This window comes from Abrus precatorius, unplaced genomic scaffold, assembly GCF_003935025.1.
Source record: "Abrus precatorius isolate BTA unplaced genomic scaffold, Abrus_2018 Scaffold9, whole genome shotgun sequence".
Classification (NCBI taxonomy): Eukaryota; Viridiplantae; Streptophyta; class Magnoliopsida; order Fabales; family Fabaceae; genus Abrus; species Abrus precatorius.
This window is the reverse complement of record NW_020874439.1, coordinates 34,433,733-34,459,258: the sequence shown is the minus strand read 5'-3', so window position 1 is coordinate 34,459,258 and position 25,526 is coordinate 34,433,733. Positions and strand designations below refer to the sequence as shown.

The 25,526-nt window shown below is 30.8% G+C and overlaps 2 protein-coding genes across 3 annotated transcripts; both read right to left on the bottom strand.

Moving 5' to 3' along the window:
• Positions 1-2,283: 2,283 nt before the first annotated feature.
• LOC113850383 lies at positions 2,284-3,857 on the bottom strand. The gene has a single exon (XM_027480912.1). The coding sequence runs from the start codon at positions 3,713-3,715 to the stop codon at positions 2,537-2,539; it is 1,179 nt and encodes a 392-aa protein (XP_027336713.1). The 5' UTR covers positions 3,716-3,857; the 3' UTR covers positions 2,284-2,536.
• Positions 3,858-16,493: 12,636 nt separating this feature from the next.
• LOC113849340 (rho GTPase-activating protein gacII-like) lies at positions 16,494-21,698 on the bottom strand. 2 transcript variants are annotated; one of them, XM_027479194.1, is made up of 3 exons: positions 19,810-21,511; positions 19,247-19,291; positions 18,928-19,087 (listed from the first exon to the last, which is right to left on the bottom strand). In XM_027479194.1, the coding sequence occupies exons 1-2, from the start codon at positions 21,155-21,157 to the stop codon at positions 19,269-19,271; spliced, it is 1,371 nt and encodes a 456-aa protein (XP_027334995.1). In that variant the 5' UTR covers positions 21,158-21,511; the 3' UTR covers positions 18,928-19,087; positions 19,247-19,268. The 2 variants fall into 2 exon arrangements, with proteins under 2 accessions (XP_027334996.1, XP_027334995.1); XM_027479195.1 differs by lacking the exons at positions 18,928-19,087; positions 19,247-19,291 and adding an exon at positions 16,494-16,879 and having other exon boundaries at positions 19,810-21,698.
• Positions 21,699-25,526: the final 3,828 nt, after the last annotated feature.

Genomic DNA, 25,526 nt, shown 5'->3' with positions numbered 1-25,526 from the left:
TTTCTGGGTCCAAAGTCCAAACGGGCTTAAAGTATTTTAGACTCACAGATCATCAAAGGCTTTTTTTATACAAGTCCATTATAGACCATCAATAATGTCCAGAGTTAATGGCATGCTAACTAGATGGACTCTTTACCCTATTCATTTGTTTGGGTTTTCCTTTTGCTATTTTGTAGGTTGATACGTAATTTTGATATCCAAATAAAAATGGAAGTACTCCTTCCAAAGCAATTTTTGCATGCCTTTTCAACTGTATATTTTTTTATTATTATCAATCTTAATTAATAAGACTTACAGCTACTCAAAATGGATCTTACTTGATAAAAATTGTGTATTCTTTCTTCTAACATAACTATATCATATTATTTATTAACATGAAATGATTCAAATCCCTTCAGCAGCTAAACAACATCTTAAAACAATTTATGTCACCATAAGGAATGCATTTTCCGGATGAAAGGCTCAATACCCTCTCAGATGAAGCTCATGTCTTTACCATTAAATATCACTGGGAATTTGAAATAATTGAGTGAAGAAAAAAAATCAAAATTCCAAGGAAAACTGTTCATGTAGACTAAGGAGAATAAATACGAGGAGACTAATTCTAATAGTTAAACAAGAGACAGATAATGTTTGATTTTTCCATAGATACACTTAAACTCACATTAACATGAGTTTTTGCTCTTTTTTTTTTCTCCTATACATGTATAATGTGCCTTTTTTTTATGTCTATTTACTTTTAACTCAAATAAAGCCTATTTCTAAAAAAAAACAAAACAAAAATAAAAGCATATAACCTTTTTGTTAAGTGACGATTTTCATATCAAGCTTTATCATTTAAAAAAAAACCATTTATCTCCAATTTGCTTTTGATTTAAAGTAATTTTATAAAATGAAAGTTAGTTTGAAATTAAGTACATGAATATTCATTCAAACGCATTTAAAGAAGTTATCATGTTTGGTATCAAAACAATATTTTGATATAGGTAATCACACGCTGAATTAGGTAAAAAAATAAAAGAGAAGTCATTTATATTTAAAACACACTCACATAAAACAAAAAACAAAAAAAACACACACACAAACGTGATTCGACGTCTCTCTTTACATTCACGAATTTTTAACTATTTTTATTATGTTTGTAATTTTTAATATAAAATTACAAACTATTTAATATACTCAAAAGATTACATAATATTATAATATTGTAAGTAAATAAACACAAAATATATATTTTTTATAATATTTATTTTATCTCTTCCTTTTCAAATTTATTTATGTAAGAATAATTTACTTTAGTCCAACATAATGGCCTGATCAATCCCTTTTGTGAAAAACAAAAAAACTATAGCAGCATTATTTATTCACATAAAGTATGTGACAAATGTATAACACAATTAGAGAGAGAGAGGTTTGAAATTTTAGAAACAAACAGCAATAATCCGCTAGAATTGACTCATGTTATGGAGGTGCCTACCCCCTTCCCCCATGACAGTGACTACTAGTCTACCACACTCACTTCCACAGAAAGCGACTTCCATCTAACCGGATAACCAAGTTAATGAATTCCTAGAACCAAAAACAACACACATTTTTATAATATTCATTCTTTGTTTTTTTTTTCCTATCCATAAAGTTTGAGATTTCTCTGTTCTCACTAAGAAAAAAAAGTATCCGAAATACGAAGTGGTGTTGAGCTTGCCATACCCCAAATAGCCAAAACCCAGCACCGACATGTCGGTGCTTCACTAAAATTACTATCTAAGAAAAGTAATCACAAGATAAAATTAATATTACCATATGATTTAAATGAATATATATTTAAAGGAGAAAAACATATATAATATGACGAGTTGTTAAATTAAGGGATTCCATAATAAAATAATTGTTGTTACTGACAAGAATGAATTAAAAAAATGTAACTGTTCTGCGTGCATTTATATAAAACGAAGGTACTTGCGTCAAAACGATGGACCGTGACGCATAATCCATGGTGTTATTATCGGGGGAGGGAATTATTTGACGATACAAAGGTGTATTAATCTTGGGAGAAGCAAACAACGCGGCAACAAGTGAACCGACTCGAAAACACAGAAAGATGGTATCCAAAACCATGTTCAAGAAAGCAGAAAGACTCTGTACTCTGAATTATAATTTTAATTTTCAAATTCAATCTTAGCAAAAATTGAAAATATGTAATGCCAAATAAACCACTACCAACTGTAAGGGGATTGAACAGGGAAACTTATAGACCCTACACTAAAAAGGAAATTTAGTGATAAAAGTAGGAGACTTCGATAATGTTGCATTGTATATATATATATGATTCAGAGTGATGCATTATACAATAGTACGATTATGTTATCAACTCATCTTTATTTATGGAACGAATCTGAATGCTGGCTGACCCAAAACTCAAAAGCCAAAGCCTTACGGCATTACATTACAATAGAACAATATTGGTATGTTGCTTTGGATAATTTGAACATTTAATGAAAAAGAAGGAAAAAACCAAAAATTTAGGTGTATATATAACTCAATTCTTCTTCCCTTCTTCACCACCTTCTTCCAAATAAGTCTTCTTTCTTCTATCAGCCCTAGCGAGGACACAGATTAGGAAAAAACACGTGGCATAAATCCCGTGAATCTTCCAATTGGTCTTGGGAGGTTGCCGCAACACAACCCTGTGGAACACCGTCATATAGTAATGCAACCCAACGGCGAAGCCCACGAAGGTTTGGGCCAGGCCCAGGAATTTAGAGCCCAAGCCCGAGTCGGTGGAGAAGACCAAAACGAGATACATGAGAAGGAGAAGAAGGTAGAAGACATAAGCAAGGGTTTGAAGAACCTGCAAACACAAATACGTGGACCGCGAAGTAGAGTAGAAAAACCTGAGAGGTTCAAGACCAGTGATGAAAGAAGAGAGACAGAGAATGGAGAAGTAGATAGAGAGATAGGCTTGGATGAATATCAAGAGCTTCTGGAGAGAGAAATAAGCTTTGATTCTATTGAAAAGGAGAGAGACCAAAAGCAAAGGGATAAGAACGAATGCGCAAGAGAGGAAGGTGGCAAGGGTGGGTGCGTATTTGTTTCCCACGTAGGGTTTGAACCCTTTTGTGATCTCTTTGTTGGCTTTTGTGATGTAAGCTTTGGAGGTAATGGAGATTCGTTCCAGGTCTGGAATGAGTGTTTGCTGGAACCTGATGGGTAGATCCTTAAACTCCGAAACCAAATCATCGTCCTCTTCTTCCGACACCCAACTAGGCGGTGCTTGTTTCTTGTTACCCTTTTTACTCTGTTTATTGTCGGATTCAGTTTTATTGGTTCCCTTGTCGCTGGTGGCGGTGGGTTTTGTCGTTTTGTTCTTCGCGAGATCCAATGATTTTTTTATGGAAGTGGAATTCAGCTTCTTGGTTTTGAGGGTGGTGGTGTTGAGTTTCTTGACGGTGTCGGTGAGGGTGGGTTTGGTTTGGTTTTTGGTGGCTATTTTGGTTTGGTTTTTGAGAGAAAGGTTGGTGGGCTTGATTAACTTGGTGGATTTCTTTTTCTCTTGTTTTTCGGCTTCCAATTCCGACACTCTTCTTCTGCTGACACTAAAAGTAGACAAGGTTTTGGTCTGAGGTTGAGGTTGGGAGAAGCAAAGAGAGAGGAATAAGAACAAAAGAAGAGAGAAAAGGAGGAGCTTTATGGAAGCAGCGTAGGGGAGTGGAGCCATTTGTGAAACCGAACCAAGTAGTTCTGAGAGAACTAACAGGGATTGGGCCTTACCCTAACCCGCGAATTTATGTATGAATGTGGGAAGAGAAAAAGAGAGAGGGTGATGCCATTTGAGTTATTATGGAATGGTAGCGTAAATGGGCCACGGCAGAGAAAAGCATAGGAAATGGAGTATTTATTTCCAAAGTGGGAAGAGTGAGACCCATCACATGGCCAATGTAGATAGTGTAGTGCATACTCAACCACCTACGCGGTTTTCCCTTTCTTTTTTTTTTTGTCCTTTTTATGTGTGCATTAAAAAAAATATTTATATAACATTAACTTTTTAATAATTTGAATAAAATGATTTTCTTAAGAGCATATCAGTAAAATTAATATTTTATTTTGAGCGGTGCTTTGTGGATATCAATTTGACATTGGAATGGAGTATGAAGTCCTGCTTAGCTGCAGTGTTCATTGAGATCATATAATGACTTTCGTTGGTCAATCATTTCAACGAGTTTGGTAACTAAGAGACAAAATAAAGGGTAGGCTCCTAGAATGTTGACGGAGTGTACTTCAATTGCTTTTAAGTAATTTCTAGCAAATTACTTCAAAACAATTGGAGATAAAATAATATTTGGAGATAAAATTTATAAATAAAAAGTTGCTTTTTGTATATTAGACGTGACTCTTGATTCTTAAACTATAGTGTTTTTATAACTTGTTCTTTTATTATTTTATCTTATCATTTCTTCTATATTGAGTATTTATTTTTTAATTCAACCTTAATTTAAATATCTTAAAGTTTATTTATAAAGTTTAAAAACGTATCTCTTTAGCTTATTTAATTTAACACAATAAAATATCTATCCATAAAAAAAATTAGAAAATTTATAAAATTTCATGATTTTAGAAAAATATATATATATCTATAGCTTTAATAACTGTCATATAATACACGAGAATCTCACAAGTTAAATTATATTCTTAATACAAGACGATCGAAGACAAGAATAATTTCTAAAAATATTATTCTTCAAGAATAATTTAATAGAAACTGGCACAGTAAACTTTTATTACACCGTATATAATGATAATATTAGAAATTATATTTTTAATAGCATATAATATATAAATAATTTCAAAATTTTCAATTTTTATGATTATAAATTATTCTAATTACTAAATACAAAAATTATAAAATATCTTCTATATTTTTAAGATAATAAATATGTATATATATTTATTTAGAAAAATAAAAATTTCAATTTTTAAGGTTAAATTTTAACAACTGGTACTAAAAAAATTATTAAAAATTATTTAATACTTTTTTATAACTTTAAACTAATAAATGTGTTATTTTTTAATAAAAAAATTATAATATTGAATGTTAAAATTAAGCTTTATTAACAACAAAATTATTTAATATTTATTTTATTTGCACCTTCAATTAAATATAATAATGCAGGAACTTTTATTTGATACATTACATGTCACATAATTATTTTTATGGCAATTACTTTAAATGTAAACATTTTTAATTAATTGACAGTATAAAAATTTTATATTAATAATATGTTTAGATATTAGACTCTTAATATAATGATTTTTTTTTTGTCTGGTCGTGCATTCTTAAACTTTACATTTGTTCCCTTTATAAATAAAAAATTAACAATCAAATAACTAATCAAACGTGTAATGAGATAAATAAATATACACAACTTCTTCTCATGCAAATTTAATCTTGATTAATTGAAATGAGAAAATATTAATAGGAATATAATTTAAAATAGCCAATAAACATGTTTTCTTAAATTCTACGATGATGACTTCCTTACCCCTTATGCAAAATTTTAAACATCAATTATTTTAAAAAAACATCATTAACATAAATTTTAATATATTATTTCTAATACATTGTTTTATTGCTAGATGGACAAGACCTACCGAGTAAAATGAGATACCCATAATTTAATCAAGCACACATGACTTTCACCAAATAAAAAAAAAGGGTATTCTAAAAGATCATGTTCAAAATATACCGTAAACATTTTGTTTATTGTAAAATTCATAAAATTTTGGTTAGGCGTTTATATATATATATATATAATTACTAAAATATAGTGTTTTGAGAAAATTATCAATAACGTTTTTTTAGTATTTTTAAAAAATATTTATTTTTTATAAAATTCTAATTGATAATTTTATTTAAAAAAATTTCGTTAATTTTTTTACTTTATTATAATTTTTTATTTTTTTAAACCTGTTATTGATGATTTATGAAGTTTCATAACTTTTCGTACGAATTTTAAATTTTTGTAAATTTTTTTAAAATATAACATTTTAATATATATTAATTTTATATAAAAAATTCCTTGCGCTGATGTATTTTAATTATTATTAAATATAAAAAAATAAATTTCAGAACTCGTTAATCTATTTTAAATTAAAATTTAATTTAAATATACTGGCAATATAAATTTGTATTTTTATATTAACAATAATTTAAAATTATTTTTTTAAAATTATTATCTAATTTAAGAAGATAAAGATAATGACCTACGATAAAATCAGTGAGTTAAAAATAAAGAATTAACAGTACGTGATATTAATAAAAAGAGTTATTAATATGTTATGAATTTTCAAGTGCTCAACAGTAAAAACCAAGTAAGTCATTAAAATATATAATAAAAGTATTATAACATGTTAATTAATAATAACAAGACATACTGAAATATATATTCATCTAAACACAAACTGAATGAGGAAGAAAACGGAAGAAAAGTAGGTGATGCAAAGAATGGAATCAAAGTGGAAAGTGACCCAATAAAAACAGATCGAAATTCAAAAGGTTTTGGGACCGACACTAAACAACATACGTGTCATTGAATTTTATATTGCATCCTGGGATGCGATGAGATCTACTTGCTTTCGTCTTCCATTGTGGACTATGCCACTAGACAAGTCTGTGAATCAACTTTTATTTCTGTGCCACTCATCACTCTTTCTTTTTTACCTGTTTTTTCTGTCTGAATAATACTGTATAATTGATCAGTTTTATTATTTAAACTATTTTAAATTTATACCGTATTTAAAATATTAAACTATTAAAAATACTTTTAAACTTTGTTTAGAAATTTAGAGAGAAAAAAAAGGAGAGAAGGAGAGAGGGAAAAGAAGATTAAACTTTTTTCTTATTTGGATATTGAATATTGAGAGAACAAATTGATAGAAAGTTTAATTATATAAATGGTATTATTTTAAAATTAATATTTAAAAAAAAATTATAATCCTAATCGTGAAAAAGTATGAGAAAGTGAGAGAAAGAAAATTCCTAAAAAAACTCTCATATTGAAAAAATTCAAGAAACTAACGTTAGAAGAGTTTTGAAGGATTTAGATAAAACTCTCAAAACCTTCCCCTCCTAATTAAGCAATTCGCAAACAAAAGTTAACTCCTCATAACTCTTCCCTTTCCCTCCCCTCCTCTCCCCGAATCCATATTGTCTCCAGTTTATGCGAAAAAAAAAAACTTAAACGAAAATGATAGGCTTAAAAGAAAAATAGACAGAAAGCTTTAATTTCACTTAATCTTCTCTTTTCCTTCATCCTAAACCTAATATTCCCTCCTCAAACTTCATATTCGACCCTCTTTAACCTTCATATTCAACCTTCTTCTTTCTCTTATACCTAACTCTTCTTTTTTCTCTCATAATTTTCTTTTCCTTCAACCTCATACCTAACTCCTCTCTTCCTCTTCTTATTCTCACCCCATCCAATACCTATATCTCTCTCTTCTCTATATTCAACTCTTTACTTTCCTCTTTCTCCATAGTTACTCTTATACCACCTACTCTCTTTATTTACATCCATTATTAGTCATCTCTTTTCTCTACACCCAACCTTCATATCTTCAAATACGCAAAATCTGCTTAAGCTAAAATATTTCACTTAAACAAATATGCACAATTCGCTTAAGTAAAAAAAATTAGCTTAAGCTAAAATAATTTGTTTAAGCAAATATGCATAATTTGTTTAAGCCAAAAAAAATAGCTTAAGCTAATTTTGCATAAAAAATTTTAGCAGTCGAAGAAAAGAAAAGTGAAGAGTTGAATATAGAGAAAAGAAGGAGAGATAGGTATCAGGTGGGGTGAGAATGAAAAGAGGAAGAAAAGAGTTGGATATGAGGTTAAAGAAAAAGAGAGTTATGAGGAAAAGAGAGTTATGAGTTAGGTATAAGAAAAAGAAAAAGGTTGAATATGGAGGTAAAAGGGGTTGAATATGTAGTTTGAGGAGGAAAATGTTAGGTTTAGAATAAAAATTAAAGCTCTTTGTCTATTTTTTTGTTGAAGTCATCATTTTTGCTTAAGCCATTTTTTGTTTAAGATTTTTTTTTTGCTTAAGCTGTTTGTTTTATAAAAATTGGTTTAAGCCATTTTGTCGCAGTTTTAAGTAAAATTAATTTATTTTTACTTAAGTAAATTAGAATCGCTTAAGCGAAAAATAAATTAGATATCCAATTCTCATGTAAACTAGAGACAATCTGGATCTTCCCTCCCCTCTTCTCCTAAACTAAACTCTCAAATATAACCTTAAAAAAATAATTTAAAAATGTCTCTTTATCCTATAACTAAAATAGAGACATTTTAACCCTAAAACAATTTAAACTAGAGACAAAATCTGCTTAAGCTAAAATATTTCGCTTAAACAAATATGCACAATTCGCTTAAGTCAAAAAAATTAGCTTAAGTTAAAATAATTTGTTTAAGCAAATATGCATAATTTGCTTAAACCAAAAAAATTAGCTTAAGCTAATTTTGTGTAAAAAATTTTGGCAGTGAAGGAAAAGAAAAGTGAAGAGTTGAATATAGAGAAAAGAAGGAGTGATAAGTATCCGGTGGGATGAGAATGAAAAGAGGAAGAAAGGAGTTGGGTATGAGGTTAAAGGAAAAGAGATTTATGAGGAAAAGAGAGTTATGAGTTAGGTATAAGAAAAAGAAGAAGGTTGAATATGGAGGTAAAAGAGGTTGAATATGGAGTTTGAGGAAGAAAATGTTAGGTTTAGAAAGAAGAAGAAGAAAATATTAAGTAAAAATTAAAGCTTTTTGTCTATTTTTTTGCTTAAGTCATTTTTTGTTTAAGATTTTTTTTTTGCTTAAACTGTTTATTTTATAAAAATTGGCTTAAACAATTTTGTGACAGTTTTAAATAAAATTAATTCATTTTTACTTAAGTAAATTAGAATCGTTTAAATAAAAAATAAATTAGAGATCCAGTTCTCATGTAAACTAAAGACAATCCGAATCTTTCCTTCCCTCTTCTCCTAAACTCAACTCTTAAATATAACCTTAAAAGAACAATTTAAAAATGTCTCTTTATCCTATAACTAAAATTTCATAATTAATAGCATTGTTGAAAATGGTCTTTTATTTAAAGCAAGATTCTTCATTCTTTCTCGTAGAAAATTGCCCTTCTCACTTTTCACTCGGTTTTGCTAATTATTTGACTTTGATAGCGGTCCCTCTATACTAATTATTGTACAAAAAACCCAAACTAATTAATTAGAAACAGCAATATTCAATTGCCTTCTAATGTCCTAAAATGTATGTGAATTGAATGGTATCCACACCCACTGTAGGAGAATATTGAATCAAGCATTTTCTCCCCCTTTTTTAATGATTAAACTAGTGAAGTTTTTTTGTTTTTATTACATTAAGATATGCTTTGATTTGACTTGGGAACCAGTACACATCTGACATCCCCAACATGATTTTATTTATTATAAATGAAATTTCCAAGTTGAGAAAAGAAAATTATAGCAATATCCATAAGGATGATGCTCTATTTGCTTTCATGCAGTTCCCTGATCCCAATGTATAGGACAATTGCTACAGATCGGATAATCGTTCATCATTTATTTCTACAAGGGGTAAAAAAAAATGAACAGAAAGAAACACCATTGATCTAGATTGTGGAAGAAGCCTTAGTAAGCAAAGTTGTACCGAAGTTTCCTTTTAACTTAAATTTGTCTAATACACACACACATACATTGTCTTGTAAGGATCAACATTTTGAAAACTGTACTTGCAAGGTCATGTGCTATAAGGACACATTTAAATTATCTGTTGTTTATTACTCTCGTTGGATTAATAGAAGATTCATCACGAGCATTGTGTTATAGCCCACAATGTCGGCGAAGCTTCCGTCTATAGATTTTGCATTTTGTGTTTTGGTTTATTATGCAAATATATATAGATACAAGCTTGGTCCAAGACTCCTAGGTAGTTCATAGTGCTCTGCTGATGTAGCTGAGCAATTTTAAAGAAATGAACACTAAAATATAGGACGCGGAAACAAAGGGTCAATCATTGGAGATTCCTTTCGCGGTAGACTCTCGCAAAATGGAATTAGTTTTTTCTTAAATTTATTCTTTTGGGCTAAGAATATGGGCGAACAAAGATTATTTCAATAATTCTGTCTCTATTAATTCTTGGGTCGGACGGTAGGGGAAGATTTTCCACAAAATGAAAAGCCTCCAATATACAATACTGGACATTTCAGAATTGGGTGTTTAATTTAAGAGATCAAGTATTAAATTAGAACTACTTATTTATGTGTTCTGTGGTGGAATATAAAATTTATTTAAATGTTTGTTTAATATGTTTCTAAATAATAACTTATAAAAGGATTTATAATTACTCGTGGAGGAAACATATATGATAAGACAATAATGAAGCAACGAAAGAAAGGAACGACAACCTATGTGAGAGGGACGAAGCCAATAATTACACCGCATTTTCGCTTTTTTTATGAAGTCACAAAAAGTCGATAACATAGTGGCCCCAAACCCTTCGCTGGTTGGATTATCATTGTTTCGAAAATTAGCCATTTCTGCCCCGAAAAATCGTAAAATAAAATCAGCAATCTTAGAGGAGAGGACTAGAATAGAACAAAGTAATGAAAAGAGAAAAAAAAATGTTCGATAACTTATTCGGTTGATGGAACACAAGCTAACTAAGCAAATGCAACATCAATAATGTTTGTCGCTTAATCATGCTCAGCCATTTTCAAAATTGAAAGGGCAAAATACAAAATTTTACCCCCCCCCCCCCTCCCCTTTCACACTTTTATTAGTTGGTTTGGAGATATATAAGTAGGTACACATTTTGGTTAGTAACATTAGTGTTCGTGTCTTGGATTTTGGGTGGGGTTGGTCTATTCCAAACAATCCAGAGCACCATTTACCCCATATGTGAGACGCTGGTAACAAAGTCCAAATGGTATTATTTTAAGTTAATGCTTAGACAAAACGCAGTTGATTGATTATTTGGATGAAAAGTTGAAAGGGAGTAAATACATTGTAGCCATATCTAACATAAAACTAATAATAAAACCGGACCAATAAAAACAAAAGGGAAAAAAAAATTCAATTTGAACTTGGAAAACTAGATAATGACAAGTCCAATCTTCACTCGTGACTTGAAATGGAAAAAAAAATGTAGGCCATCAGCATTTCCATGACCAAACTCATGTTTGGTAAGAAACAAAATGAAATTAATAATGTCCCTGAGATCCTGTTCTAAGTCGATGGCACATGTGTGTCACATGGCAAATTGGACATAAAAATGTATATAGTATTGGACGTTAATTGCTTTATTGTGTTTGTAACTGATTCCATTTGAAAATATGTTAAGTGTGAAGACCATTGGCGTTTGTTGGAAATTCCACGGCCTGGGAAAGACAAACCAACCCACACATTGACTATGGATTCATAAAAATAAAATAAGAAAAGAAACTCAGTTAAAAGTTGAATGGGGTGAGAGAGGCTCGAACTCTCGACCTCAGGATAACTCAGAAGCTATGAGACCTACGCGCTAGCCAACTGCGCCACCACCCCATGTTTGACAAGTGGCACCTTTATATATTAATTATTTATAATTCTAACCGAGGTTTGGACCAAACCAGGCCCACTAACCATAAATTATTTGGTTGTGACCACCCATTTTTTGGGCCTTTTGATCCCGTATAGGTTCATTCTGGCCCCTTTTCTTTATTTTGAGATTAACTCACACAAGGAGCACTGGGACTTCTCAGGGGCTACAACTTTTTAATAATCCTCTCTGGTTGATTTTTTTTCTTGCATGTATTGTTGTGATAAATAGTTATTTTTGTTTAGCCATTATGCTTTCTTCTAGATGTTGGACAAACAAACTTCTTTGGTAGATATTTTGAAAATGAATACGGATACGTGTTTCCATTCCTTGCCAAATTACACGGGTAATGATGAAGGAGACTTTCCCTATGTTAATCACACCAAATTTCAAAATTTTCAGTTTATGTTTGGTAGTAATCTAAAAACATGAGTTTGTCCAAAAACGTATGTAAAGAATCTTTAAGAAGTTTATTTATTTATTTTTCCATAAATAAAAACTTAAAAATATGGCCCCACAAAAAGGAGTGGGTTATGATGTTGTTAATATGGGCTGTGGCATTCGGGAATGGGTATGATGGGAAGGGAGGGAACATGATGAAGAAAAGGACCGTAGGCTACAGACGTGGCCCACACACAAAACCCTTTCTTTTGTTTCAATCTCAATGTCAAAGCCTCTATGCATAGAGTGTTTTCATTGCAACACCGTCTCTCATTAGAAGCTTTTTGCACTTTATTCTTTAAATTTCGTTTTTCTATGGGTGTCTTTACCTAATCCAAAAAGAGATCGGTTAAAATAGTTCATCAACCCTATAATGCTGTCATGATATAATATTAATTACTTTTTTGGCAGAAAAATGAAGATCAAGTATCAAGTACTCCGTCACCCTGATAATTATATATCACTCAAAATTCGTAAAATAATGGCATGTAAAAGTACCCATAACAGTAAAAATTAATTAATTAGACCAACAATTTATCTTCCACAATTCGGCCAACAAGTTAAATTATATTTTATCTATTATGAGTCTACCCCAATCCAAATTAATACCTCATTCGTGACATTCATAGTTTTAACATCGCTCATCAAATGAAAACATATATATTATTAAGATAATTTTTCATAGTAAGTTCTCTATGGTGTATTTTAACAAGTTGACAGTATATAAAGTTTTACATTAACAGTGCATTAAAATTAAACTCGTTTATTTATATTTACAAAAATTTTAAAAGTGTAAAATTTTTATTGAGGATTTATTTATTATATTAAACATATAAAAGTCATTCAATACATATTTCTAAAATAATTAAAAATATTTAATAAAATATATGAAATACTTTCATGCCACGTATCAAATCAACTAATACACAATCAACCAGTTCTTAAGCCAAACAAGAATAATCACTATTTAAAACTGTTTGTTTTTGAGTCAACCATCCATCTACAATCGAGACAAACATTTTTAGAGTTGGAGAGACGTGAGACGTGGGCCATGACAATGTGTTTTTTTTATTTTATAAATAATAACGATATTGGGGTTCCAAAACAATAGCATAAAAAAAGGCACAATACAATTATCTTTATAAAAATTTGCCATCTTTACTTTTAAATCATTCAATTTATTTATAAAGATTTTTCTTATTTTATGCAAGTAAATATATTTTTTTCACAAATTTACAGACCAAATTGAGTTAGCTCGTAAATTTTGCTAACATTTATGTACAAATTCATTTGAACGAGGTTTGCCTGAAGAGTATCTACTATATAGGCCGCAAGTTGCTCCAACCGGTCCAAAGACCTTGCCACACAATCGATGTGCCAATGAACAAACAAAGTAAATATAATTTGAACAAAAAAATTGTATAATATATATTTTCGTTATTAGTTATTTAAAATATTAATTATAATATCAGTATATAATTTATAAATAGTGTGTTGTTAATCTCTTACTCTTTTATATACACGGAAAGAATTAGCCAAGGTTGAGGTCGATTAACCATAAATTTTCATATGCAGCAATGGAAAGGAGAGAAAGCAAAACGGATCCTTGAAATATCTTTATGTTGGTGGATTTTACATGCATTTGGTCGGGCATCATAGTCTGCGCAAGCCACGCAATATTGTAAATCTGTAAAGTAAGATCCATGCCAGCATAGCTCAAATACTCGATCGATACCTTGCATTCACGTTCTTTCTTTAGGTTGAAATATTGTAACAAATGAAGGCGAATGGCATGGAACACCATTATTTCAATGGCTGGGGTTACTGAAAATAACAATAGTGGCAGACACAGTACGGTTCATGAAAATCACATCTGACCCACTTACTCGGACAAAAGATAACACGAAAAATCTAAGTAGCTAATAACAACTACAACTAATCTCCTTGACTTCAAATTAACTTTTCCAGATTACGTTTAAGAAATTATTTAGAAACCGCTAACTTTCAATATAATGTTTTAAACTCCACTAGAGATCAATTTTAATTAATAATAAAAAGTATATTAAAAAATGTATTGTTAATATTTTTCGTATACAGATACAAATACAATAGGTTTGTACATTGCAACTCGTGTATAGTTCACATTGATGCAACTGTAATTTGACGGTGGTCCTGACCTTGTGCATCAGTGCATGTGCCAAAAATAAATATATTTAAACGTTGACTAATTACTAATTAAAAATGGGCAGTTTCATTAATGAAACTTACCGCTGGGGACTGGGGCCATCTTACTTTAACTTATATCCATCAACAGCGAACTAGTTCAGGAATGTTCTAAAAATTAATGAAAATCTACGATGCATAAATTCGATCCATCAAATAAACTTTAGAGGCTGGATTGGACATATGCTATCTGTCTTGTAAGAATTTTGAAGGGAACAAAGAAAAAAGGGATTAAAAATTAGTACACAGAGCATCTTTTAATCTATTTTTTAGTAATTAAGTTAGTAGAATTATTTGATGAATAAAAAATAATAAGAGTTTATTTTCATCTTAACATTTTGAATAAAATAATTTTAATATTTTCAACAAATATTAGTGGACACAGCGAGGATAATGCAACGGAGGGATAATGTTTTAGTATATAGTATGCGTTACGCATATAAATATGAATATATAGCGTGGGTGATGAAGAAAGGAATAGATTAGTAAATGAACGGCATAGTGTAACACAGCACAGTTGCGCGCATATACCGTAATCGTAGGGATCGAAAGGTGTTAATTCCTTGGTTAATGCTTGGAATCAAGAGTAAGGAAATCTAAAATTAGATTTGCGGGACAAGACATCATGTTCAATGTAATTTAAATTATATGGTGTGGTTTGTCTTTTTCCGGCATAAGGTACTTGAATTGATGCTTTTTTCCTGTGAAATAATGCATTCAAATGAAGAGGGAAAAACAGTGTAGCCTTATTCGTGAGGATGCCAAAAGCTGTTCATCTTTTTGAGTTTATTAGGCTCAAAATTGTAGGGCACTGTGTGTTTGCGCGCGTTTGGCTCGCTGTTTGAGCCTTAGAAAATTCCTGAATGGTGCAGAGAGTGTGATGAGAAAAGCCATCATTGCTAAATAGCAAGTGAAAGGTTTGTTCATTGGCATGGGCCCTAAATGAAATGTCAAAGGTCACGGCATCAAATCTAACACAAGGCCTGCCCCTAACATATCTCCCAAAATCCGATGCCTAATCATTTGAGTTTTATTTAAATTTTCATAAAGTCTTTTGAGTTTATTTAATGTAAAAGAAAGTACCCCTTTTATAAAAGTAAACCCCCATGGTTTTCTATGATTCATGTGTCTCACTTTTGCAAAAAAAGATTCAAATTTTTTTGAATGCCATCCCATTTTGATGTATCTCCCTCTCTTGTCTCGTCATTCTAATTTTAAACCCAAAGGTGAAATGAAAAAGATCATCATATATCAATCAATGGAATGAAAAAGATTACTAACTTTTGGATGGATAATATCCCCAGCCAGCCTTTTCATGCAAAGACAAGCCACTTTAACTTCACAGCCGAGGAGTGTTTCAAGCATAGGACCTTTCCATGATTTCAATTATTTTTTTCTTTCTTTCTAGGCAAATGATTCAGAAATTTTCATAATTGAACATTATATGAGTGGCTGCAATGCATGAGTTAACATTCTAAGGGCTTCTTTTGTCACAATGATGTTAGACAAAAAGATGGAATTCACCTCTTGCTTATTCTCTCTTTCAAGACCTAAATATTGGTTTATCGCTCTGATCGATTTAAATGTGCTATATGAAGAGTGGGGTAGACGATGGCAGCTTGAAGCCCTTACTTAATTTGGGCACGAGTAGCTCTACGCCCTTTAAATATGGTGTCCACTAAAGTGTGTATATAAGAAAGAGTGTACGGAGCTTAAATTTTAACATGCCAATATCATAATATGCTTCAAATTTAATTAAAGTTACATATATATATATATATATATATTTATTTATACTTGTTCACTTTTTGAGCTAGAACAAAATTATAAAGAGCATACTTGTTCTTTTTTATAAACAAATTGTTAAATTATAAAATTATGAAAGTTGAATATTCTATAAAATAAAATAACAAAAACTACAAAAATGTTTTAGTATTTTCTTCAAAAACTATAAAAATTAATATATTATTATTTAAAAAAAAGTATTATGATGTAGTATATGAAGCCAATCTAGTAGTAAAAGAGAATATTTGAGTTACAAATTTAAGATACTTTTTATTGAAAATATCTTAAGTAATTTTAAAATGAAGTTATGATACTTATATACCATTTAATATGTTACTAACGCATCTTTATATCTTTATTGGTAGCTACACTGTATACCTCCAACGAGGATACAGAAGTGAAATTTGGGACTTTGAACGTGGAGGGAAGGCAATATCCCACTACCACAAAATCAAATATTTGTGAATTAAAGTATATAAAAGAACGTACCTAGATCAATGTTAACATAGGCAGCTGGAATAGCTAGGGGAAAAAGAAATCAAATACCATTATTTTGTTAACATAGCATGATATTTTCACCCCTCATTGCTGATATTTGGCCTTTCTTCTGTTCGAAATATGAACGCTGGTTTTCGAAATACGATTGTGAATTATTTTCTTTGATTCTTTGAAATTTCCCAATCCCATATGTTCTGTCTTGGCTCGGCGAATAAGGACCCTGTGTAGAGTCAGGTCATGGCAACTATCCCAAATCGCCTTTGACTTTGAATTTTCTACAATTCAACTTTCAAATTTGAATCCCTGCATTAAAATTATAATCAATTTTTTAACTCTATATTATTCTAACTAATGATATTAAGGTCCTAACTCATGGACTCGAACAAACTCTATAAACATGAACTACTCAACCACGCCATCAAAGTCTCATTCCATTGAGTGGTTTCAACCTACAATTTGTACTTCTATTTTTTGCAAAAAATATAACCAGAATTTTAAAGGGCATGTTAGAATTTTAAAAATATTTTATATTTATTATGTATTAATTTTAAACCATATTATAGGCTTTGCAGATCCCACATGCATTAAATCCATGAAGCTAAAAAGTCTCATTCATGAGGGTAATAGAACATGCACGCGTGCCACTTTTCATTTCTCTTTCCTTCAGACTAATAAGCTTATGGTGCAAAATCGAAAAAAGACAAAAAGTGATGGAGAGCTAAATCAATGGGCACTTTTTAAATTATCATTTTTCAGCTAATAATATTTTAATTTAAATATCTTGATCATTGGTTCAGCTGAACACATCAGCATTTTATTTTGGCACATAATGGCTACGCATTCTTTAACTACTATAAACGGTGTGCTTATTTCACGCACATACATATATAAAATATTCTTTAAATTCAATAAAAAATTTAAAAAATAAATATTATCTCAACTGTTATTTATTTAAATCTATTGAGTAAAAAATATACAGATTAAAAAAATTATTGATATTTTTAATAAAATTTATTTTGAAACTTCCTATTATACATACATATATATATATTTCTTAATATAAGAACATTTATTATTACCTTAGAATTAATAAAGAATATAAGTTAAAAAAATATCAATACTAGTGAATAGACAAATAAAAATAGTTTTAAGAACCATAAATATTAATCAGTACTTTATAAATGTTAATTAACGAGTTAAAAAATAACATTAATAGACTTTCACTGTAATTTTTAATATACCTTATAACATAAATTTAAAAAATATTTACTAATTCTTTAATCAATAATTTTAGAACAGAAGTTTGTAAGATTTTAAACAATATACTTACTTTTAAATTTTTCTACAACATCTTACTAATTCTTATTATACAAAAAAGTGTCAAATATTCTTTTTATATATTTTCAAAATATTAAACATACGTGAGTACTTTTTGTAATAAAACATTAGGATAATTGATAAGAAATATAATAAGATAATATAGTATTCACTAAAAATAACATTTCTTTCGTGAATCAACATGCTTAAATTTTTGTGTTTTTGCAATGTTGAGTTTCTTTTTCCAAAAGTAGAAGTGTAAGTATAAATGGCTCCCTTTAATTATGATCACATGACCAACATTTTTTATTATTTTATCTTGTAGTATATAACAAGAAGTGTGTAATTTTGATAATTTATTTGCTTAAATTTTTAAGATGCAACAAACAATCACTTGGGATAAATTATTAAAGTTAATAAAATAACATTGAGCCATTTATCATCTATTTGAGATACATAGCATAGTATTTATAGTTTATTAAAATCCTACCTTTACATTTCAAAAGTTACTTTATATTTTTAAACGAGATTATTTTTAGAAACTATTATTTTTATAATACCATGTAACAGTTCCCTTACATTTAACTTTTTTTAAATTTAATTTTTTAAAACTTTATCTGTTTAATTGAATCTTATTAAATACAATAATACCTATATGATATACCCAAAACTCACTAGTAAAGAATAGTTTACATTTTATTTGAAAAAATAATATAAATATATATAAAAAAATATTTTTTATATCGATATAAAATTTATACTCAATTTAAACCTTTTATTTAACTTAAATTTGATGGCCAATAAAGTAATAAATTAAAATTTATTAAATTTAAATTAAGTATAAAAATTTTTAAATTTAAATCAGAATAAAATATCTTTTCACAGTATATAAAGATGTTAATGTATGGAGCCACATGTGTATATTAGATACGTATACGGATGTGTTTTGATTCAGTACTCGTTCCAAAATAATTATTTTTAAACGTTTTAAAGGGGTTTTTAAAAATGTACCTACACTTTTTCTAAAAGTACTACAACTTTAGAGAAGTAAACACTTAATATAGTTGTTTAATGTTTTACATGTGAGTATATATATATATATATAATGTTGAATTGTTTAAAAAAATGTACATATCTTTGATTTTTCGGCGGCTTACCATCCCCCCAAATCTTGCCACCAATTACTCCAAGAATCTACAATTTTATAATTGGCGTCAAGTTAAAAATTGAAGAAAAAAAAGTGCAGAAGAAGAGTAGAGGTAAGGGAGGAAGAAAGAAGACAAAATGGAAAACATTAGAGGTAAAATCAGAATAGAAGGTGCCACAGAAACAGGAAGAGATGGGTATACATACAGTTTTGTCTGTGTTGTTCAATCTATGCTGCACATTGTACATTCTCTGAACCATAACTTCACACAAGTCAAAACCAAAATCCATGTACAGTAACATGAAACAAACTAGTGCCATTGTATAGCTCTAGTTTAGCAGACAGAGACACAAATAATTATCTAACAAACATTGATCCCTCTCTAGGATTTTTTCGTATATGGCTATATATATATATATATATATATTGATTAAAAGCACAAATTAATATTTTGAAAAAAAAAAAAAGAGTAGAGAAAGAGAAACACAAGGTAGATGCTACTTATTTACCGCATAATTCTAAAGGGACCCAAAGAACAAAGAAAAAAAATCATTAAAAACAGTGTTTAATTAATTTGACGGTCATGGTTAAGCTGAGGATACCAAGATTCTCTCTTTCATGCATTAGCGTTTTACTACCATAAGTTGCTTTAACCGTATGAAATTATATCTATGAATCTCCTTTTTTTTTTCATATTCTTTTCCCATTGGAGGGTTCTTTTGAGCTAGCTCTTAATCAGAAGAACAGTTAATCCATGACTCCACCATACCTTCGCTTCTTGCAGCAGCAACAACAACACAGTCTTGTCCCTTGTCTCCATGAAAATCCGAGGGCGTGGCGGAGTAGTTAACTTTGCCATTTGACACTCGCTGATCTGAAACATTGCTTCTGTAGTTGAGAGTGCCACCGAGAGACCTCAAAACTCCACCATCGTTGTTGGTAACTCTCTGGGCCCAGTCCAATGAAGGACTACGCATGTTGTTGTTGTTGTTGACCCTCGACAATGCTCCTCCATCTGAGGATGACGGAACCATGTTCTGATGATGACCACCACCAACGTGGGTGTTAACATGGGCATGGCTCAATCCTAGTTCCTCCAAAACACCCATCTTGAGATGTGAATCAACAGTACCCGAGGCAACAAGAAGAGAAGAATTGTTCCCAAGTTGAGGGTACTTTGGGGGTGTTTGGAGGATGGATTGAAAGCTGAGAATTGGGTTATGCATGTTGATAGGCTGTTGGTAGTTAATGGAAGTTGGATTAGAAGAACAAGAGTTATTGTTATTATTAGAAGCTAAGGCATCAATCATGGGTGGAAAAGAGGGTGGAATTGGAGAAGATTGAGCTTGAACTTTCTGTGCAAAAGGGCGAAGAAGATAAGGTGGTGGTGGCGTTGTTGGAGGGTCCAAAGATCTTACAGCTGAAGAAGAAGAAGAAGTAGCAAAGAGATCCAACCTGGTTCTAGGGAAAGGCGAGGAAGTGAAGGGTGGTGCAGGGATGCCAGTGAATTCCTGAACCATGGCTCGGAAATTGGTGGTGTCTGTAGTAAGCACAGTGGTAGGTGCACGCCTAGAAGCTCTTGAACGCTTCTTCGGGTTCCGAACCATGTTGTTGTTGCTATTGTTGTTATGAACTTGGTCATTGGAGGTTGACACCGAAAGTAACCCTCCACGCGAAGAAGCAGTTTCTGGAGGAAGAGAGTTATGTGTGGTGGGAAAAGCACCAACGTTTCCTCGTGTTTGACCTCCCAATTGACTTAAAACAAAAGCTTGGTTCTGTGGAGAAGACGAAGAAGGAATGAAGCCGGCAAGATCGGGTTGATTGGGTTCGGATCTAACAACCTTGGACCACACCGAGTCGAGGTTTAGAACCGATCTTTGTGTCGGATCCAAGTAATTGGATAAAGGGTCGAACATGTGGTGATGCTGTGATGGGTTTGTAGTGAAGGGAGTAACGTGTTGTTGTGGTGGTGGTTGTGGTTGTGGTGGAGGTGGAGGTGGAGGAGGGTTATTGTTGTTGTTTAAGAAAGCAGAGATTGTTGATTCGGCGCGTGAATCGTACTCCTCATCGCCGGCAGTGCTGGATGATTGCATACTCCCACTGTTGGTGGAATCCATGAGAGCAGAAAATGGAAAGACGTGAGGGAGAGAGGAGCAGAGAGATTTGCTTACTTACACACACCTCATATTTAAGAGAATGAGGTATGGGTATGGGACAATAGAGTGTGTGTGTGTGGTTATGGAAGAAAAAGCTAAAGTGTACCAACACCCACGTCTTCAAGGCTGCGATCTGCACAAAACCGTACAGTGTGTGCTCGTTTCCCTTGCTTTTACTTAATTTGTCTTTGAGCAAAAGGTTATATGGATATACGTAAACGAGGGGTAGAACCACCCCACGGATATTTATTTACATATGTGGTCGTGTATTTAATAGTGGGAGTTTGCAGAGAGAAAGAGAAGGTGTGATCAGTGTATTTGGGTTGTTTGTGATTTTGGGTTACTTGAGATTTGAGAGGGGGATCTATAGTATTAGGGTTTCACAAGTGAAATAGAAAAAAGACAAGTGTTTTGTGTGTGAAAAGGATGGTTCTCTAGCCTTTTCCTTCTCTAAAAAGAGAGGCTGTTTCTGCTTGCGGTTTCATCTGAAAAATATCAGAGTGGGGTAGACATGGGAGCTAGCTAAGGGGGTGATGCCACCCTCCAATGGTCAAAGTATGCCAGAGTTGTGGTTTTCGTTTGCAGTGTGAAACGGAGAAAGGATATAATGAGGATAAGGCCCCATGTACATGTTAATTAATTTTAATTTATTGTTATTAAATACGTAATGCAATTGAAATATATAAATACTAGTAGTGTCAAAAATATATATTTTTTGTTTGAGGGGGAATAATGAGGTGGGCAAGCAATCAAATTAGAGTTATGGTGGTTGAATTGCATAATAAAAAGAGAACAGCCATATTTAGCTTTCCTAAACGTATGAAGAAACGAATACAAATACGTGCATATGTAATATCCAATTTTATGTTCATAAAGAGAAATGACTGTTTTCACGGTAAACCCATCAAACTATATATATGTATATACCATTAATCAGCGATATTCGTGGCAAAAGATTAACGAAGAAATATGTGAGTGTGATCGAACTTGTATTTCCATTAGATTTGACCCCGGACATAACCAATTATTTATAAATTAATAGTTGGAAAAAATAAAAATGTGTCAAGAATAAAAGCTGAGGGAATCTTTCACAGTCGTCCTCTGCTAAAAGATGTAGAAGGGTAGATCATGATATTTATCATGTAAGCCTATATTCTACTTTTAGATGATTGCTTTCCTGTAACATCTTTCTTGTGCTTGTAATTCATCTATGCTAAATTGCTGAATCAGTTGAACAACATGTATGTTCGCTGCAACAATCGAAACTAAAAACTAAACAGGAACCAAAGCGTTGGCTTTTTTTTATATATGTATTATTATTATTTGCAAGGGCCCCAACTCGCCATTCAATAATAAATGAAATTTAATCATCTTCAAAATAATCAACTTGTTTGAAGAATATATAGCGGTCGTTGTCATTTGTACGTGTAATATTTTTATGCTTTTTCCCCTTTGATATATACCTATGGTCTGTATTTGCCCCCTATATAATATAATCAAATCCATATCAAAATATGTACACCCTCTCTCTCACGTCTTCTAGGTCTGCACGTAATATGTATAATATAATTCACTTCCTAAAATATTTTAATAACATTTATTTAGACAGTTGTTAACTGGTATTTTAAAAATATTAGTTAATAAATAAAAATAAAAAGTTGCTTAAAAAACAATATTAATGTACTTTTTTTTTGCAATTTTTAACATATTTTAAATTTTATTCAATACACAAAGGAAAATGACTTTATTAACAGCAGGGAAGGGAAGATGGGAGAGGGGGGTACCGGTCCTTGTGCAAATATATTATTATCTCATTTATTGTATAAAAATTTGTACAAATATATTATATAAATATAGTTTCTGACGCATAAGAGTATATAGCCTTTCATATTTTAAATTAAAAAAAAAACTAACAATTTTGTGCTCTAAGAAGGACAACCTTTTTCAGAGTCCTTTAACGTGAACGACATGGGGCCTCAAGTTATCCTTTTCTGAATTGAAAATTTATTTTCATTAAAGTTTTATTGTGGTTACATTTATCAGATTCTGCAATTGAATGCCAGAAAGACGCATCAAAGTAAATGAAGATAGATGATAGTAGGATCCCCAAAATTAGTGAACGCGTGGTCAAAAATGAACGAAATAAGAGAGAGAGAGAGAGAGAGAGAGAGGCAACATTGTCAGAGTCCGCCACTTTTGTTTCATGTTCCTTTTTATTTTCCTTAATATATGGGATTGGGGAAAAGATAGCATCATTTGAAGTTTCTACCCAGAAAGTCTCATTCAATCGCGATGTACTACCAAGTGCTACGTACATCTTGACGCCGAAAAGGTTCAAATTACACATACACCGTATAATGTATATTTATATTTATTTATTCATTGAAATGTACAAATACACTCACATGTGGCCCTCCATTAAACTGACCAAAACTGTTGAGCTAATTATGTATTGTTTAAGTTACTTGAACATGTAAAACTACTTTAATTTGTATTAACGGGATGTGGTCACCGTCCCCTCCACCTACAAAGATAAGTGGTATATCAAAGAAAGATTGGGAAATGATGATGGGACCTCTAATCTAATGCCCATTATTATTGTAATATTGATGGTTGGAATCTTGGACATACCCATTGTTCTCCAATATTTATTATTCATTTTCATGCCCGTTTGATTTTTTATCGACGGTCCATGATCATCGTTTTCATTGCTCTTATGTTGAATGGGAGAAGAGAATATAGATTGCAATTTTTTGGATTGGGGGGCCTCATGCTCCTACATTCTGTCCCTTAATGCTGCCACATAATTTACATGTGGGGTTGTAAAATGCCCCCACCCTTTTTCATTTCTTTCTGTTTACCAACTTCGTAGAATGCCATTTCCTCATATGCACCAAGCAGTGCAACAAATTGAGGATCATATGCTTTAGCTTTCCATTTTACGTGTTGTATAATGTATATACTTTTAAAATATATTTTTTTTTCTCCTAATTAATTTAAAGTGGAGAAAAATATTATGTAAATAATATACTTCGTTTATAAATATCCCAAAGATCGAGGAAACAGATAGTGTATTATTCTACTATTTTATAGATATAAAACGTATATTTAATTGAGGACATGAAAAAAAGAGGTAATCTGCATGTCACGTATGTTGCGGATGCAAATAAAATAATGGGGTACCTTTCTGTTTGAGAATTTAAGTTTTCTCACACAAGGACTGCAGTTTCTGAAGACGCCACCCAAGTGATAAATTAACAAACCCCTGCCAGTTTCTGCTTCACACAGCCATAATAATAGAATGAGTTTTGGCATATTCTCTTCCTTATTATTTTTTTTTTCAACAATCGTTTTATGTAGAATTTTATAAAATAAATGTTAAATAAAAAATATTTTTTATTATCTTAAAAAATACATTTAACATTTTAATTTGATAATGAAAAATTTTGTAAGAATACAAGAGAAAAGAATTTAAAACTATTCGACATCTTTTTTCTAACACTTAAAAATATAACAAAAAGTTAATTAATATTTTTTTTATAAAATTTAAAACACTAATTGCTTTCATAATTTACTTGTAAAATATTAAACTTAAAAAAAGCAGAAGGAGTGACAAAATTCAACGTATAACTAGTTAGTAGCATATGAAATGTATATGTATTTTATTTTAAAATAAATATAGTATTTTAATAATTAATAAATGAAATTATATAAGGTTTTTAAATGAAATCTAAAGTTTAAACTCTAAAAAGTACACGTGGTTAATAATATTAAAAAAGTAAATTTACCAGACATCTCATTTTTTCAGAATACTCTAGCTTAGTTTATGATATAGAGTTTGATACTTCTGACAAATACTAGCTTGCAACTCGATGGTAATGGAAACATTATTTGCAAACGTAACCCGTTGCAAAAAGAGATTAATCTCACACTAAAGTATAAGATACTGAAGAGGAAAAAAAAAGGAGACAAATTTCATTCCAATTCCAGCAATATATTCCCTAAATCACAATGCTTCTTTAGGGTTGAGAAAATTATATCTTGCGAATATTTTCTTGCATTGTCTTTTTATTTTCTTTTTTATTTTGTTTCTCGTCCCTTTTTTGGTGGTTTCGTCACTGGTATTGTTCTCATCCATCCATCAAGAATCAAAACAACTAAAAAGATGACTGAGGGAAAAAAAAAGAAGAAGAAATAATAATGGGCATACGACACAAATTAAAGGAAGAAACTTTCAAAATTATTAAAAAAATACAAATATTTGGTCAATGAAATAGTCAACATTTTATGTTTATTTATTTCGGGCTGTTTGCTTAGGTGCGATCAAGCT